Source organism: Cervus elaphus, chromosome 7 (assembly GCF_910594005.1).
Source record: "Cervus elaphus chromosome 7, mCerEla1.1, whole genome shotgun sequence".
Lineage (NCBI taxonomy): Eukaryota > Metazoa > Chordata > Mammalia > Artiodactyla > Cervidae > Cervus > Cervus elaphus.
The window spans coordinates 50845001-50863058 of record NC_057821.1 but is presented as its reverse complement, the minus strand read 5'-3'; the positions used below and the strand labels follow the sequence as shown (position 1 = coordinate 50863058).

Below are 18058 nucleotides of genomic sequence, written 5' to 3'. Positions count from 1 at the left end.
TCATCACAATCCTCCAGCCCCTCCATGATTCTAAAACGTGAGCCCCTGTATTTCAGTATCAGTACTCTTCAACCACTGAATTCTGAATTATTAGCAAGACAGAAAGCAGGCCATTCATACGTAACAGTCACCGCACGGCCTTGTGTTGATTCTTGGTTCTGTCACTTAACCATATGATCTCGGAGTCTCATCAAAGAACATGACTGATAATGCCCTCCTCCCACGGAGCTGGAAGGGGGTAAAGAGAACACGTCTTCAGAGCAGCGGGCAGGCCGGGCCCACAGCTGGCTCTCCCATGAAACAACCGTCAAGCATTCAGCGGCATGGAGCCCCCTAGCCCCACTCAAGTCCTGCGATCACAGCAATTCCAGATCTTAGGAGGCTGGGTGGGGAGCATCAGAGTCACTCTGTCTAAAGCTCTGCAGGTCCATCATCGAGACCACCGCGGGGGCTGCTGGCTACTTCTCTGCCTGCCTGTGGTCCTCTCAGCCCCGGGGCCCTGCCTCTCTGTTCCCCCTGCCTCCTCCTGAGCTCACAGGGAACGTGGTCACCTCTTCTCCTTAATAAGAAGCTTGGAGATGAACTCCCGGGCCTCCTCCGAGACGTCCTGGAACTCTTGGTCCTCCAGGTCCCACCTGCAGGCCAGGATGTTGTTCAGGGTCTCAGCATCGTCGTCGCCCAGGAAGGGGGACAAGCCGCTGAGTCTGTAAGACATGGTGTCCAGGGTGAGAATTCTTTAAACACCCTCAGACTCTGTAGAGACAGGTGCCTTCTTGGTCCTGTCATTTAAAAAGGAAAGAAGGCAAATAACCAAGAATTGTGGCTCAGTGATAAAGAATCTGCCTGCAATGCAGCAGTTACAGGGGATGTGGATTCAGTCCCTGGGTCAGAGAAGTCCCCTGAAGGAGGGCACGGCAACCCACTCCAGTATTCTCGCCTGGAGAAACCCAGAGACGGAGGAGCCTAGCAGACAGTCCATGGGGTCGCAAAGAGTCGGACACGAATGAGCGACTCGCGAGCGTAATTTTTTGTTTATAAGCAGTGGTTGTGATGAAGGCACAGCTACCCTCAAACACGAATCTCACAGAAGGACACAGACGCCCTTTAACGTCTGGTCCTGCAGGGCGCCGTCACGTCCTCGGAAGGACACAGACGCCCTTTTAACGTCTGGTCCTGCAGGGCGCCGTCACGTCCTCGGAAGGACACAGACGCCCTTTAATGTCTTGTTCTGCAGAGCGTCGTCACGTCCTCGGAAGGACACAGACGCCCTTCAACGTCTGGTCCTGCAGGGCGCCGTCACGTCCTCGGAAGGACACAGACGCCCTTTAACGTCTGGTCCTGCAGAGCGCCGTCACGTCCTCGGAAGGACACAGACGCCCTTTTAACGTCTGGTCCTGCAGGGCGCCGTCACGTCCTCGGAAGGACACAGACGCCCTTTTAACGTCTGGTCCTGCAGGGCGTCGTCACGTCCTCGGAAGGACACAGACGCCCTTTAACGTCTTGTTCTGCAGAGCGCCGTCACGTCCTCGGAAGGACACAGACGCCCTTTTAACGTCTGGTCCTGCAGGGCGCCGTCACGTCCTCGGAAGGACACAGACGCCCTTTTAACGTCTGGTCCTGCAGGGCGCCGTCACGTCCTCGGAAGGACACAGACGCCCTTTAACGTCTGGTCCTGCAGGGCGCCGTCACGTCCTCGGAAGGACACAGACGCCCTTTAACGTCTGGTTCCGCAGAGCGCCGTCACGTCCTCGGAAGGACACAGACGCCCTTTTAACGTCTGGTCCTGCAGAGCGCCGTCACGTCCTCGGAAGGACACAGACGCCCTTTTAACGTCTTGTTCTAAAGAGCGCCGTCACGTCCTCGGAAGGACACAGACGCCCTTTAACGTCTGGTCCTGCAGGGCGCCGTCACGTCCCCCGGAAGGACACAGACGCCCTTTTAACGTCTGGTCCTGCAGAGCGCCGTCACGTCCTCGGAAGGACACAGACGCCCTTTAACGTCTGGTCGTGCAGAGCGCCGTCACGTCCTCGGAAGGACACAGACGCCCTTTAACGTCTGGTTCTGCAGAGCCCCGTCACGTCCTCGGAAGGACACAGACGCCCTTTTAACGTCTGGTCCTGCAGAGCGCCGTCACGTCCTCGGAAGGACACAGACGCCCTTTTAACGTCTTGTTCTAAAGAGCGCCGTCACGTCCTCGGAAGGACACAGACGCCCTTTAACGTCTGGTCCTGCAGGGCGCCGTCACGTCCCCCGGAAGGACACAGACGCCCTTTTAACGTCTGGTTCTGCAGAGCGCCGTCACGTCCTCAGAAGAACACAAACACCCTTTAACGTCTGGTCCTGCAGAGCGCCGTCACGTCCTCGGGTGGCAAACGCCAGGAATGACCCCTAAACTGTGAGCTGCTTTGTCACTCAGGGGATAGGACACAGTTTAGAGGTGTTTTTTAAGTTACTTTTAGAGCATAGGATGGTGTCCTAGGAATTCGGGTGATGAGTGAAGAAGACAGATTATTACTTTTTCTGATGATATAAGGAAAGAATTTACTCCTTTACCCACCAGAGTCAGCAGAACATGGGAAGTACCTGAGTATGGGACAGAGTTATTATCTTTGAAAGATCTAACTTAGGGCTTTATTCAAAATAGCAAATGGAATATGCACGGCGATTGAGAACAAATGACCCAGGGGCTGAGGGGTCTGCTTACAGCATGTAGGTGATGACGCCCACACTCCACATGTCAGTGGGGAAGGAGACAAAATCGTAGTTCACAACTTCAGGGGCGAGGAATTCAGGAGTTCCAAAGTTCACCTTCAGCTTCTCTCTGGGTTTGTACCTGAAATTTAGGAGACAACACGGAGGAATGAAGAGGGTCCGCCAAAAATCAAAACTCGAGGAAACAGAAAGGATGCAGTCTATAAGCAAAATAACTGCAGCCGCTCAGCACAGTTAGTATAAACAGCCTCTAAAGGAGATCGTCAGAGATAGTGTCCAAAACCGGTAACGAAGCTTCTCACCAGAGCGCCTTAATAATCTGGAATGGTTGTGAGAAAAGCCACTCGGAATAATTAGAACACCTGAATTACGAAACATGACCGAAGGAGCCGTGATTCAGACTGTGCCCTGTCGCCGGCTTAAACAAGTTTAATGAATATAGAGGATGCAGCAGTTCACGACCGTCTGATACTCTCACTCAGGCACTGAGGTCCCTGTAAACTCTGTTCCCTTAAGGAGCTCATCTCTGCCCAAACCCTTGGCAATCCTGCTCACACAATTACTTTTTAAAGTAAATCTTCGCAAAAAAAAAAATAATAAATAAAGTAAATCTTCGCTTTACAGATGGACCAAATACAAAAGACTAAAACAAACTCTTACAAATTATGGATTACTGTCTTAAAATTTGATAACTGCACTATACTAGGTTTTACTATTCCATATTTTTCTTGCATGCACTGTAAGAAACTCCTAAACGTTCAAATTCTGAAGCAAGCAAAGTAAAGCTGAAACATAATTTTGGTTAATTCTAAACAGGGATACAAAACCAAGGGGTATATCAGATTTATCTTTGCAAAGAAAGATCACCCATCATGTTCTCTAACTCAATTCATACACCTATGTCCAAATTGACATACCTTCTGGCCAATCCAAAGTCAATAATTTTTATTTGTTTAGTGTCCCGATTCACACACAGGATGTTCTCAGGCTGCCAGGAGAAAGAGACACATTAGCAATGAAAACAACCATCCTTCACTCAAATTGTCCTTGAACCACAACTAAAAATACAACGATGCTCAGGAAAAACATATCAGGCCTTTCACTTTGGGGCGGGCTTGTCTGTGTGGGTATTTTCTCCTTTAATTATGTGGTGGATGAGGTTGTGGGCCCCTGCCAAGCCTGCATGACCCTGCCTTCCCTCCCCCACCGGCTCTGCAGTTGACGACCATGCCTGAGTTCAGGCCAAGGCCTCCTGCCTCAGGACTTTCCAAATGGCCTGGTGGAGGCCGTCTCAGACTTGACATCCACCCCCCGAAAATTATTAAGTATGAATTTCCCCTTCTTGGAGGAATATTTTTCCCGAGGATTTATGAGTTCCAGGAGAAATGGCCTGCTTCATTCCACCAGCCACGCTGAGCACGCACCCGAATGCAAGCAGCCCTGACCCCCAGGCTCGCCTTGCGCTCAGTCTATGGGAAAGTCATCTGTAAGCGGGGGATTCCTCCACCCCCATCCATTCTTCATCCTCCACGATGCCAGAGATTTGCTGAGTTTGGCCTCAGTGCCTAGAAGCCCTGACTAAGCGTTCCCTTGGAGTTTGCCTCTGGAAAGACTTGGCCCTGCCAATGGGATGGTCTTGGGGTGCAGAGGAGAGAGGGAGATAGAACTGCAACTCGGTATTTCTAGAACACCGGACAAGTGCACCTACCTTTGTTAGAATGGGAGACCTGAGGGATGGGAAAGATAAGGGATCTGACTTAAAGCCAAGGTCATCCTTAAAAGAGAAATAGAGGTTTCAAAGAACTGCCTGAACTCTCAAGCTCTAACTAATCCCAACTCTTCCCTGAGCGCTAGGAGGGGGCATTAGCCGAGGTGCCAAGTGCCCGGGATTCCACATCCCACCCTTCACATGGGCTCATGGCTGCCCCCTACCCTGCCTGTCCAGATGGAGGGGAGGGTAGAGTGAGATCAGAAACACAGCAACACTGGGTGAAATGAGCGGGTACCGGCTTGGCGGTGGTGGTTCAGTCACTGAAAGTGTGTGTCTGACTTTGCTACCCCATGGACTGTAGCCTGCCGGGCTCCTCTGTCCCAAGCAAGAGAACTGGAGTGGGTTGCCATTTCCTGCTCCGGTAGTGTCTGCTTGTCAACATTCAATTGTCCATTTGGTTGGGCATAATGTCATTGGAAGCTTTTTTTCTAAAATATCTCTAAAACAGATGTCTCTAGGCAGAGGCAATTTATACAGAAGTGGGTGCTATACAGGAAGACGTGGCCCCATGCTCACATAACTGATTGATTATGTATCAAGCTGTCCAGTTGCCAGAGAGCACCATGACACAAAGAATTATTTGCAGAATATTAAAAAAAAAACAAAACACAGCTCTGAGGGCACTTCAGAGTTAATTTTTTTCTAATGATAAAATTAAAGCATATTCATTGAACAAGATTTACAAAACACAAAAAATCCAGGAAGAAAACCACTTTAAGTCAGCTATAGTCTCCCCTACAGAGAGACAAGCCTTTGGTATTTTTGGCCCCTCTCCTTCCAAGGAGCTTTCCAAAAGGGCACCTGGGCCTTAATGACCCATCCAGCTGTCGCCTTTATTGCATCTTTACATACGAGCCACAACTAAAACTGCCTGTTGCAAGGCCTCAATCAACATTATGAAGCCACATATGGAGCTGTTTGACTTACGACCGGTCAGGTCCTTGCTTCAGCTGCCAATCAAACCCCTTTAGGGATATTTGGAGAGTATCTACACTCAATGAAAATGCTCCATGAAAGTATGCATTATCAAACCGGTCCATAGCCATGGGCTCTGCTAATGACTTTTAACCTCTGGCTCTGTCATCTATCGACCACTTCCCCCTGCCCCGTGGATGGGAGAGGCAAGCACATAAATCAGGATGGTGACAAGAGCCAAGTTACAGGAACGGAGGCCCATGGAAACCTCTTCAAGGAAGCTGAATTCATTTAGCTCTGCGATCCCTGATGACTTGCAGTAGATGGTATGTTCTGCAGAATGTATATTTTATCTCAGTGTCACACTGTGCAAACAGGGAAGTGAGGAAACGACCGAGCCACACAAGAAGATGCACTGACGATATGAGAGCTGCTCAGAGTCATTGGGCCCCGTATTTCGCTGGTCATAACTATGCACAGTCCCATTACAGGGACTTCATAATGGGAGAGAGAGCGAGCAGGGAAGGTCGTAAAATAAGAGGAGAGAGAGGGTGAGCTTCCCACTGTTTACAACAGGTTCGCACCGCTCCCAGGGTGGTGCCCAGCCCCACCCACCACCCTTCTGCCCCTCAGCCTCTCAGCACCTCCCCCTGGATCCGATTCTGCTATACCATTCTCCTCCCGGCTCTAGCAGGCTCATAGAAAAATAATCCCTAAAGTCCAGAGCCTCCTGGAGGGTTTTAGAGGACTGCTGGGGATTCTGGAGAGTTGGGAAGTTTGACCACAACCAGGGAACTCTGAGTTAGCTAAAATTCCTCGAACCTACTCAAACTGATAATGAGGGGATGCAACCAGGATGGTGGTGATGGTGGTGGTGGTGATGGTGATGGTGATGGTGATGGGGGTGGGGGTGATGGTGGTGATGGTGATGATGGTGATGGTGGTGGTGGTGATGGTGGTGGTGATGGTGATGGTGATGGGGGTGGGGGTGATGCTGGTGATGGTGATGATGGTGATGGTGGTGGTGGTGATGGTGGTGGTCGTGATGGTGGTGGTGGTGGTGGTCGTGATGGTGGTGGTGATGGTGGTGGTGATGGTGGTGGTGATGGTGATGGTGGTGATGATGGTGATGGTGGTGATGGTGATGTGGTGGTGGTGGTGGTGGTGATGGTGTGGTGATGGTGGTGATGGTGATGGTGGTGGTCGTGATGGTGATGGTGGTGGTGGTGATGGTGATGGGGGTGATGCTGGTGATGGTGGTGATGGTGGTGGTGGTGGTGGTGGTGGTGGTGATGGTGGTGGTGGTCGTGATGGTGATGGTGGTGATGTGATGGTGGTGGTGATGGTGGTGGTGATGGTGGTGGTGGTGGTGATGGTGGTGATGTGATGGTGGTGGTGATGGTGGTGGTGGTGGTGATGGTGGTTGTATGATGGTGGTGGTGGTGGTGATGGTGGTGGTGGTGGTGGTGGTGATGGTGGTGATGATGGTGGTGGTGGTGGTGATGGTGGTGGTGGTGGTGGTGGTGATGGTGGTGGTCGTGATGGTGGTGGTGATGGTGGTGGTGATGGTGGTGGTGGTGGTGATGGTGGTGATGGTGATGGTGGTGATGGTGGTGGTGGTGGTGGTGGTGGTGGTGGTGGTGGTGGTGATGGTGGTGGTGGTGGTCATGGTGGTGGTGGTGGTGGTGGTGATGGTGGTGATGCTTATGGTGATGGTGGTGATGGTGGTCGTGATGGTGGTGGTGGTCGTGATGGTGATGGTGGTGGTGGTGGTGGTGATGGTGGTGGTGATGGTGGTGATGCTGGTGGTGATGGTGGTCGTGATGGTGGTCGTGGTGATGGTGGTGGTGGTGATGGTGGTGGTGGTGATGGTGGTGATGGTGGTGGTGGTGATGGTGGTGGTGATGGTGGTGATGGTGGGGGTGCGAGTGATGGTGATGGTGATGGTGGTGATGCTGATGGTGATGGTGGTGATGGTGGTCGTGGTGGTGGTGGTGGTGGTGGTGATGGTGATGGTGGTGATGCTGATGGTGATGGTGGTGATGGTGGTGATGGTGGTGATGGTGGGGGGGGTGTGGGTGGTGGTGGTGATGATGGTGATGGTGATGGTGATGGTGGTGATGGTGGTGATGCTGATGGTGATGGTGGTGGTGGTGGTGGTGGTGGTGGTGGTGGTGATGGTGGTGGTGGTGGTGGTGATGGTGATGGTGGTGGTGGTGATGCTGATGGTGGTGGTGGTGATGGTGGTCGTGATGGTGGTGGTCGTGATGGTGGTGGTGGTGGTGATGGTGGGGGTGGTGGTGGTGATGGTGGTGGTGGTGGTGATGGTGGTGGTGGTGGTGGTGATGGTGGTGGTGGTGGGGGTGGTGGTGGTGATAGTGGTGATGGTGATGATGGGGGTGGGGGTGGGGGTGAGGCGGTGTAGGTGATGGTGTTGGTGGTGGTGGTGGTGGTGATGGTGGTGGGGGTGGTGGGGGTGGTGGGGGTGATGCAGGTGATGGTGGAAACCAGCTCCCTGTGAGTTCCTTTAATATAAGCAGCTTAGAGTAAGACTCTGGGCAGCAGTCCCTAAGGTCGGAGACAAGCAGGTCTTGGTTGAGAACAGGGAGATGAAGCTAAGAGTTCAGAGTTCTCAAATTCCTGAATACATACCCAGTGACAGGCTCTGTCTCCCAAGCCAGCATCCAGTACTCACCAGGGCCCACGGACCCACTTGAGGGAAAGGCTCGCGTTCGCGTGAGGAAGAGCACACCCTACCTTCAGGTCCAAATGCAGGATGTACATCTGGTGCATGTGTCTTATCCCCTCGCATATCTGCCTGATGAACAGGATGGTGTCGAACTCCGTCAGGCTGCAGTTGTCGTCGATGATGCGGTCGAAGAGCTCGCCTCCGTCCACGCTGCGGGGGAGGGGGCGAGTCCCCAGTCAGCGCCCTCGACAGGCACCTGCTGTTTGCGTCTGAGCGCTGCTGACCTGCCCACGGGATGCGTCTGCAGCTGCGTCTCTCTACCTTCTCGGTAAGATGCCTCTGACGGTGATGGCCGTCGCTGGAGCCACCACCACTCGCTCAAATGGAAAGTCTCAAAGCCCCTCCCTTGCAGGGGCTGCGGCTCTGGGGTGGGATTGTCCATCTCTAAGGGTGGGTCTGCCCACCTCTGCCATCTCCTAAGGAGCATGGAGGCCCAAGAGGACGCTAGGAAGGCAGGGATGGAGGGAATTCCAAACTCCTCCAGAAGGTTAGGCTGATTTCAGCAATAAAGTGCTTATGTGGAGCTCATGCTATATGTTTTAATATCCAAAATTCCTATCACACAATGACAAGCAAAACCCAAAATGGGGGCTGGGGGTGGGGAGGTGAAATGAGTCACAAGCACAGATTCAGCGTTGGTAGAATGACTTACTTTCTAACTAAGCACTCAATTTTTTATAAAGGTGATTTTATTTTATTTTTTATAATTTTTTTAAAGTTTTTTTTTTTTAATGTGGACCATTTTTAACGTCTTTAATGAATTTGTTACAACACTGCTTCTGTTTTATGTTTATGTTTAGCTGCCAGGCCAGGGATCGAACCCAGAGCCCTTTAGTGGTAAGGGGACGTCTTAACCACTGGGCCACGAGGGCAGGCCCTAGAAAGGTGATGTTAAACAGAAGCCTCTTAGCTGTACCTGTAAGAGTCTGACACGAGTTTTGTTTTCGCCATCAGGTCAAAAGTAGGACACAGTTCAAGGCTCACTCCTCCAGGGTGTCCAGAGCAAGAGTTAAGCTGGGGCCTCGATAGTTCAGCTCATGTTTGAAGCTAAATCTGTGTGGTCATCCTGCTGCTTAGCAACAGAATCTCACGTGGAGACCCTTTCCTGAGTAATTTCCATCCCTTGGCAGATGCAGTTCTGACACATGCGAGTCAGAATCCCGGGGTCCAGCGGGGTCCGGCAGCTGGAGGTAGGACAGGGCGGCGTGCTGAGGGCCCGGATGTGCGTGTAGGATGGGGAGGGGGTGGGGGACGTACTACTCCATGACCAGGACGATGTCGTTCTTAGACTCGAAGGCGTCGTAGAGCTGGATGAGGTTCACATGGTCCAGCTGGTTCATGACGCTGATCTCGTTCCTCACGTCGTCCTAGCGGAGGGAGGGCTGGTTTAGCGCTGGGGGGGCGGGGGGCGGCAGCCCACGGCGTCCACCGCGCGGCCCTTACCTTGTCCTTCACGCCCCTGGTCTTGATTATCTTGGCCGCCAGCTTCAGGCCCGTGGCCTTCTCCTCACACTTGTGAACTTGGCCAAAGCGCCCGCTGCGGGAGAAGAAGACGTGGCCCGGGTGAGGCTCTGAGGCTTTCCAGCACCCCTCTCTCTGACTTGAGTGGGCAAGCCTGGCGTGCCCCTACTATTGCCAGATCTCCTAGAACAGGTCAAGCTCTGATGTGAGCCGCTGGCCTCAGGGTCGCCTGGGGTGGCGTCCCGGCCCCGCTGAAGCCGGACGGCTGGGGAGGCCCCAGAAGCTGCACTTGCACAACATGCCTTGGGTGCTTCTCAGGCACCCTAAACTTTGAGGGCTTCTGTCGTACAGAAAATAGAGTCAGTCTGAATGCATGTGAATATAACAAGCTAGGTTCTGTAAGCATAAGAATGATACAGGCTGTTGGTCGGGCAAGTGAGATTATTTTTGGAAACTGCATATAAATAAATAAGAAGTAATCACAAAATTGCATATAGACACATTTAATCAAAGCAGACACTGCACACTTTAGCTTGGATGTCAATTTAAATGCACTTCGTAAGGCAGCTTCTTACAAACGTCACCACCTCCCCAAATACACACTCATGAGCAGTCTTCCCATTTGACTTGCTTGCTGTGATTCCTGACTCAGTGTAACGGCCAGGGAGCTGGGGAAGGTCACCCCAGCCCACCCCACTCAGCCACACTCCCTGCACAGAAGCAGATGCGTCCTGGGGTGGGGGTGGGGGGTGACATTACCAAAAGCGCCGCCAAGTGTGACCTCAATCCCACCCACTGTTCCAGACTCTCCTGGAGCCCATGAACACAGCCCCAGGCGCTTCAGATGTGGCTGCTCATTAAGAAAGGGCTTTTCCCCTTAATTAGCAGTGGCCCCCGGATCGGCCTGGCCCAGCCGTGGTGCCACGTCACTGCTCAGCTTCAGCGCCTCCTTCCGCCCCTCTGGCAGGCTTCACCCTGCAAGGCCTGGGGTGGGAGGTGGCCTCACAGGGTCCCTGCTGGCCCGCCAGGCTGATAACCTCATGCTAGGAATAATTGACCATGGTGAGCAGCAACTCTAATCACCCCACAGACCACAGGTGGGGAGAGCACCCCGGGAAAATGGAGGGGCCTGCCGCGGCGTGCGAGGCCCTGGGGTCCCGGCCCCGGGCTGTGGCTCCGCCGACAATGCAGGACAAGAGGCTGCATCTCGACTCACCCCTGACCAAGAGGAGGTCCCCGCTGATGAGGCCAGCACGCCCAGCTAACCGCCCCTCTAATTCCTCACTGAGCCCGGGACGGGGCAATGGGTGGCTGAAAGGGTGGCCCAAAAGGGCAGGAAGGAGACTCTGAGAGTCACCGAGAGACCTCGACCAGAAACACACACAAACCCTGGGGCTGCTCCAAAGCCTCTTCTGCAAATAACTTTTCTCCTTTAGAGAGACGGGGGCTGGCTTGCCACCCCCGTCCCTCGAGACCCTGATAAGCTAATGCTTGCCGTGAAACTAGGGAGCCTCAGGCACGGCCACCTGCTCTGAAGCCCCGTCCCCCTCAACCATCCTCACAGGCCGGGGGGCCTCTCTGCCAGCCAAAAAGGAGAAAGTTCGGGTGCATCCCGTGACAGACGGCAAAGGAGCCGTGGGATGGGAAAAGCCAGGAGGGGCTTTGCAGAGTCAGCCGCACCCCTGACCACAGGCAGAAACACGCGCGCTAAGAGCCACACGTGCCTTCCCCATGTTGTAAGTAAATTTCTATGTGTTGAATACATGTACAGTTTTCCTGCTTTCTGCCTTACTCTACATAGACTGCTGGTGGGAGTCAACTTAATACTGGAAGTCACAAGACCTCACAGGGGGTCGTGGCCGAGGTAGGAGAGGAAGGACCCTCCTTCCTATGGACTCGCCTCCTTCTTCAGGGAGGGAGTATGTGTGGATGTCCTACCAGCACGCCCTTCAGCGAGGCACATCACCAACTGAGATGAATCATGGTATCAGTGCAAATGGAAAACCAATGGTGATAAAAAAACATATTTAATATGTGCCAAGAGATAAACAGCCTTCACGCATTTCTACATTTTGCTCCTCAGCGTTCAAGCTTCTAAACCTCCTGGAGACTCACACCTCTTTCCTCTCACTCCAGACAGGATGACACGGAAAGTGAAGCAGATGAAACGCGGAGGGTAGTCACCTCATCAACCTTTCTGGCATCAGCGACAATTTTTAGAAGTGGTTAAAATCACTTAAAATAGCTGTATATGATGTTTCTGGTTCTCTGGTTGAGACTGACAAACATCTACAAAATCTTTAAGATCCATCTCTGTTTGTAGCAGCACTATTCACAATAGCCAAGGCGTGGAAGCCTCCTGAGTGTCTACCAATAGATGGGGGATGAGGAATGTGTGGTCTATATATTCAGTTCAGTTCAGTCACTCAGTCGTGTCCGACTCTTTCCATCCTCATGGACTGCAGCACGCCAGGCCTCCCTGTCCATCACCAACTCCCGGAGCTTACTCAAACTCATGTCCATCAAGTTGGTGATGCCATCCATCTGCCATGAAGTGTTGGCTTAAAGCTCAACATTCAGAAAACCAAGATCATGGCATCCACTTCTTGGAAGGAAAGTTATGACCAAACTAGACAGCATATTAAAAAGCAGAGACATTACTTTGTCAACAAAGGTCCAACTAGTCGAGGCTATGGTTTTTCCAGTAGTCATGTATGGATGTCAAGTTGGACTATAAAGAAAGCTGAGCGCCAAACAATTGATGCTTTTGAACTGTGGTATTGGAGAAGACTCTTGAGAGTCCCTTGGACTGCAAGGAGATCCAACCAGTCCATCCTAAAGGAGATCAGTCCTGGGAGTTCATTGGTAGGACTGATGTTGAAGCTGAAACTCCAGTATTTTGGCCACCTGATGCAAAGAGCTGACTCATTTGAAATGACCCTGATGTTGGGTAAGATTGAGGGCAGGAGGAGAAGGTGACGACAGAGGATGAGATGGCTGGATGGCATCACCAACTCGATGGACATGGGTTTGAGTAAACTCTGGGAGTTGGTGATGGACAGGGAGGCCTGGCGTGCTGCAGTTCATGGTGTCGCAAAGAGTCGGACACGACTGAGCAACTGAACTGAACTGAACTGAACTGATGGGACTGGATGCCATGATCTTTGTTTTCTGAATGTTGAGCTTTAAGCCAATTTTTTCACTCTTCTCTTTCACTTTCATCAAGAGGCTCTTTAGTTCTTCTTCACTTTCTGCCATAAGGGTGGTGTAATCTGCATATCTGAGGTTATTGATATTTCTCTCGGCAGTCTTGATTGCAGCTTATATATATTACTCAGTCATAAAAAGAAGGAAATAATGCCATTTGCAGCAACATGGATAGACCTAGAGATTGTCATGCTAAGTGAACTAAGTCAGACAGAGAAATCAAACAGCATATGATATCACTTATATATGAGGTCTAAAAATACGATACAAATTAACTTATTTACAAAACAGAAACAGACTCACACACCTAGAAAAGAAACTTACAGTTACCAAAGGGGAAAGGTGGATGGTGTGGTTCTAAATTAGGAGATCGGGATTAACCTATAAACATCACTATATATAAAATAGATAACCAACAGGGCCTATTGTATAGCACACGGAACTCTACTCAATATTCTATAATAACCTGCAATGGAGAAGAATCTGAAAAAGCATAGATATATATAGATGTAATTGAACCAGTTTTCTGTACACCCAAAACTAACACAATATTATAAATTAACTATACTTCAATATAAATTTAAAAATATGAAAACTCAGTACAAAAACCAAAAAAAAGTAAAATTAAAAAGATAAAACACATAAGAATTTAAAAAAAGACCTGTGTCTTTGAAAGCAGTCTTTCTTCCTTGTCAAGAGAGTGCTGAAGAGGCGCGTCACTCACCCTCCTAAGATCTCGGTCCTGCTCACGGTGTAGAAGCTGTTGACCGCGGCCTGCCTGGCTGTCACGATGCGGTGGTCGAAGGGCGCGGGCGGTGCCGGGGCATCGGCTGGGAGGCGAGAGGAGAAGGCTGGTGAGAAGCGGCCCATGTGCCAACGTGCTCGTTTAGAAGCAAAACACAAGCGGCCCCCTGGATTTCTAAAGACCCAGGGAACATAGATCTTCACTTCATATTGTGATTTGTGGATCACAAAGGTGACACCTGACACTTTTGAGAAAGGTTGTCAGGACCTTGGTCCCCACCTTCTTCGGGACAGCGTTCAGAAACAACGAAACAATCACAGATCTCCATATAATGCTCAAACAGTTAATGCTTCTGAGTCTGAGTCATTTACACTCAAATCCCTGACACTGTTTGACCCATTTTTTTTAAAAAGCACAATTGATAAAGTCCACAATTTTAATTAGAGAGAAAAAAAATTGAAAAATTTCTTCCGTCATTGAAAGGTTTGATATTACTAAACATTACTTTCCAAAATATTTTAGCCTTTATTTAAGACGCATTTAAAGCTTAAAGGGGCTTTCCTGGTGTCTCAGTTGGTAAAGAGTCCACCTGCAATGCAGAAGACCTGGGTTCGATCCCTGGGTTTGGAAGATCCCCTGGAGAAGGGAAAGGCTACCCACTCCAGTATTCTTGCCTGGAGAATCCCATGGACAGAGGAGCCTGGTGGGCCACAGTCCACAGGGTCGCAAGAGTCAGACACGACTGAGCAACTAAGCACAAAGCTTAAAGATGGATTTTTTCCCCGGCTAGAAACAGAACACCCAGTAACGCTGGCTCAGAGTATGTTCTCCAGCTTGCAAATTTCTCCCACTTTCACCTTCCAGCCTAAGTGTTTAACCTCCAGACCACAGCAGGGTCTGTTCTAAAACACACTGTTGTTTAGTCGCTAAGTCATGTCCAACTCTTTGTGACCCCATGGGTTGTAGACTGCCAGGTGCCTCTGTCCGTAGGATTTCCCAGGCAAGAATACTGGAGTGAGTTGCTATTTCCCCCAGGATCTTCCCCCAGGTTGGATCTTCCCGACCCAGGGATCAAAGTGGTGTCTCCTGCATCGGCTGGAAGGTTCTTTACCACTGCGCCAGCTTGGAAGGCCCTAAAATACATAGCTACTCACTAATATTCTTCCAGCATACTTTTCACTTTTCCCGAGTTACTATAAAACTTTTCTTGCCATGAACCTATTCATTTCTCCATTTATTCATTATTTAATCACCTACCGAATGCAGCTTCTTACATGTGTCCAGAGGGTACAGAGGGAAGTGAGCCGATGATATTTTTGCTTTTAGAAATTCACATTTATTCAAAATGTAATCCTTAAACACTTATCTTGTGCTAGGCACTCTGTCAAGAGTTCATATTTTTTAAGGTTCAGATAATGATATTAATCCCTGGGCACCTGATCTGACAAGGATATTCTCCTCTCACACCACAAATATGCTGAAAAATGAAGAAGCTGGGACAGACTCCTCACGGTGGCACTTGTCTCTTCACTGCCCCCCAAAACAGTGATGGAGTTACAAACGCAAATGGTATCGTTATGTTGTAAGGCCTCCTGCAGGACATTAGTCTAAGTGACATTTAGTCAGAAATGCTTGCTGGAAAAGGTTAAGATGCTTTAAAGGGCTGGAACCAAAGCCGTTTCCTACCCAGGGGGGTCTCCAGAGCTTGCTGCCTGGGGACCTCTGCTCCAGAGGGCTCGGGGGCTCTGCCTTGCAGGGAGTCCCCGGCGCGGCTGGCTTGCGGTGTGCTCCGCGTGTCCCCAGCTCCTTTACCCGCTGCATCTATCTTGCTCTTCTTGTTCTCCTCCTGGACCAAGCTCTCCTCGCCGCCTCTCCTCTTCCCGCCTCCTGAGGCCTCTGTTGGATCAGCTTTCTGCAAGACGGGTCTTGTCGCTGCCTTTCCCATGGCTCGTGATGGGGGTGCGGCTTTTACGGAGCTGACACGCCTGGAAAATAGAATCCAGCCACAGCTCTCAACGTTCCCAAGAGAAAACTCTCAGATGGTCACATTTCTGAGCAGGAAAGCTTCCTCGCGACGATGCTTCGCTGATGGGACGTAAGCTTCAAGACAGGGAGCTAGCGATGTCAGAGTTTGGGGTGAGATGGAGATGGGTGCACCCCATTGTCCCAAGCAGCTGGAGATAGCCCACATCCTAGAGATGCTCCCTAATGACCTCACGGCGACCCCGTTAGTCCACTGACCCTTTTCAACAGCAGTCATTTTATGACTCCCTAACTAATTTGATCTTCATTTTTCACTTTCTTCCTTAAAGAAGAGAGAAACCACTGCATTAAGGCACAATAAAAAAAGAAAAGCAATGGTCTCTGAATAGGACCAGCAGTGAGAGGAGCCTCTACTGGTGAAAGAATTGAACTAATGTCCACTTTCCGACACCTCCAGACTCTACTAAACCCATCTCTTCAGTGATGGACTTCCTTCGTAAACATTAGCGTTTACATTTAACTCTTGAAAAATTAGACTTCTTAATAAATAGCTTCCAAAATACATTATTCAAAAAGGAAATAAGAATTATATCGGCAATCCCTAAAAAACACCACAGAATGCTTAGATCTGGGCTCTCTTTGTTTCAAGTAGATTCTTGGTTCATCACAACATAGATTCATTCATTTTAATTGGCTGCGTAATTGCCTGAATTTCTATGTGAAACTTCGCAGATGAGGAAGAAGCATTAAATAACCTACTTCACACTCAGTCCTCACAATACTTGTGAGGCAGCCAATGTACAATTTGATCAATCTGATCAATGCTCAGTTAGGAAGGATGTGCTCTATGTTGCTAAAAATAAGAAGCTTTTACTTGATGTTTAGAAAATACAAAATGTGATTGCCAGTAATCACCGTATCTGTCTATCAGTTGGTAGGAGACATAGAAAGTGATAAATTGCCTGAAAATGTCACAGCAAGAAGAAAAAATAATGGCAAGAAAAATCCACACCACTGGGGAAGCGGCTTCTAAACTGTAATTTTGAAGAGTCCCTTCAGTTATCCTTCAGTATGGCCTTAAATTACAAAGGCACCTAGATCTACAGAAAACGGTGGTTGCGGATGCAAATGCTGTAAACCCTACCTTTCGTGGAGTTGACCACCATTTGTTCTATCAACACACTGCTCTTTATTTGAACTCCTGTCCAGCCCTGTTCTATGTGGAATCTCGCATCCTCCATCTTCTTTAGATCCTCCATCACCAGGCTCTCCCTTAGAGCGAAGCCCCTTTTCCTCCCCTTCGAACGCCAGACTTTCACTTTTATCCACAGAGCCTTGCTCAGCCCCATAGCTGCGAGCTTCCTGTTGGCTCAGGCTCCCTGGGCATGAAGTGCCTCTTCCGTCCTCACTCTCTCTCGGCTCTGTGGAATTTCTGAGGGCAGAATCTCCCGGTTCATCATGGGGTCTTTCTGTCTGAAATGCGGCGGAACTTCTCTGAGCTAGAGACGCAGGGGTCTTCTTGGCCTGCTTCTCGTCGAGCTTGTTAAACGTTTCTTCCTCAGAGGAGGGCAGGTTCTTCTGGGAAGATCTCTCTAAAAGCCACCATAGGACACAAAATATTTTAATGAAGGTCGCACATGACCGGTGTCATTCTGGCCTCACAGAATGGCACCTTTATCCAGGCTTCTCTTTATCGGCAGATACGAGCTTTGGAAAGCAAAGTAGGAGAGCACGTGGTCAATGGACTGGGGGCTGGGTCCCCAGAGATTCTCTGGTCGGCAGCTAGGAGGACCCAAAGCCAATCAGATAAAGGTATTCAAGCAGCATTTGACCCAACACAGGGCTTCACGAAAGTGTAACTTCCTCTGGATAAGAACAACAACGACAGGACTTGTGTAACAGAGCTCTCTTCATTCATCAACGTCTAATCTTACGGAAGGATTACCTGCGGGGGCTGCTGTCCTTTCGTCGGTGGCAGGCGCTGAGTCCTTCAGGCCAGGGAGTGACCACACTTGCTCCTTAGCCTGTGGGGACACAATGGAGTAATCAGCAATGTGAATGGCACATCAGAGCAGGCTCTGTGGACCACAGGACTCCTGATGCTTGGGGCTGGAGAATTTTTTATTATGGGGAATGTCTCTAGAATTACAGGATGTTTGGCAGCATCCCTGGCATCTGCCCACCAGATGTCCACAGTACCCCCAGGTGAAATATCCAAAATCAATGCCTCCAGAAATTGTTAAATGTCTCTGGTAGACAAATTCACCCCAGATTGAGAACCATTACATTACACAATTCAAGCACAGACAAAAATACCAAAAATAAATACCAATTTAGAGGGCAGAACAGTCTGAATTGATGAAGCCCTGTAGCAACTAGAGTATTTGACAGTGAATGAACTATTTTAAAAGAAGTTTTATAAAACTCTGGCATTGTTTGTAGAAGAAGGCTCATCTTCTTGGATAGATTAAAGGATACTGACAATGTGTCTGTTATCCTTGATCTTTGTTTATTC

The 18058-nt window shown here is 50.0% G+C and overlaps 1 protein-coding gene across 3 annotated transcripts in view; it reads right to left on the bottom strand.

Moving 5' to 3' along the window:
- Positions 1-18058, bottom strand: part of MYLK4 (myosin light chain kinase family member 4) — a 74326-nt gene that overhangs the window by 11832 nt on the left and 44436 nt on the right. For all 3 annotated transcript variants that reach the window (XM_043908673.1, XM_043908675.1, XM_043908674.1), the window contains 8 exons: positions 17489-17567; positions 13540-13645; positions 9591-9684; positions 9405-9514; positions 8156-8297; positions 3630-3700; positions 2705-2833; positions 552-704 (listed from right to left, as the gene is read on the bottom strand). In XM_043908673.1, the coding sequence (XP_043764608.1) occupies positions 552-704; positions 2705-2833; positions 3630-3700; positions 8156-8297; positions 9405-9514; positions 9591-9684; positions 13540-13645; positions 17489-17567 (884 nt within the window). The remainder of the gene's footprint in view (positions 1-551; positions 705-2704; positions 2834-3629; positions 3701-8155; positions 8298-9404; positions 9515-9590; positions 9685-13539; positions 13646-17488; positions 17568-18058) is intronic.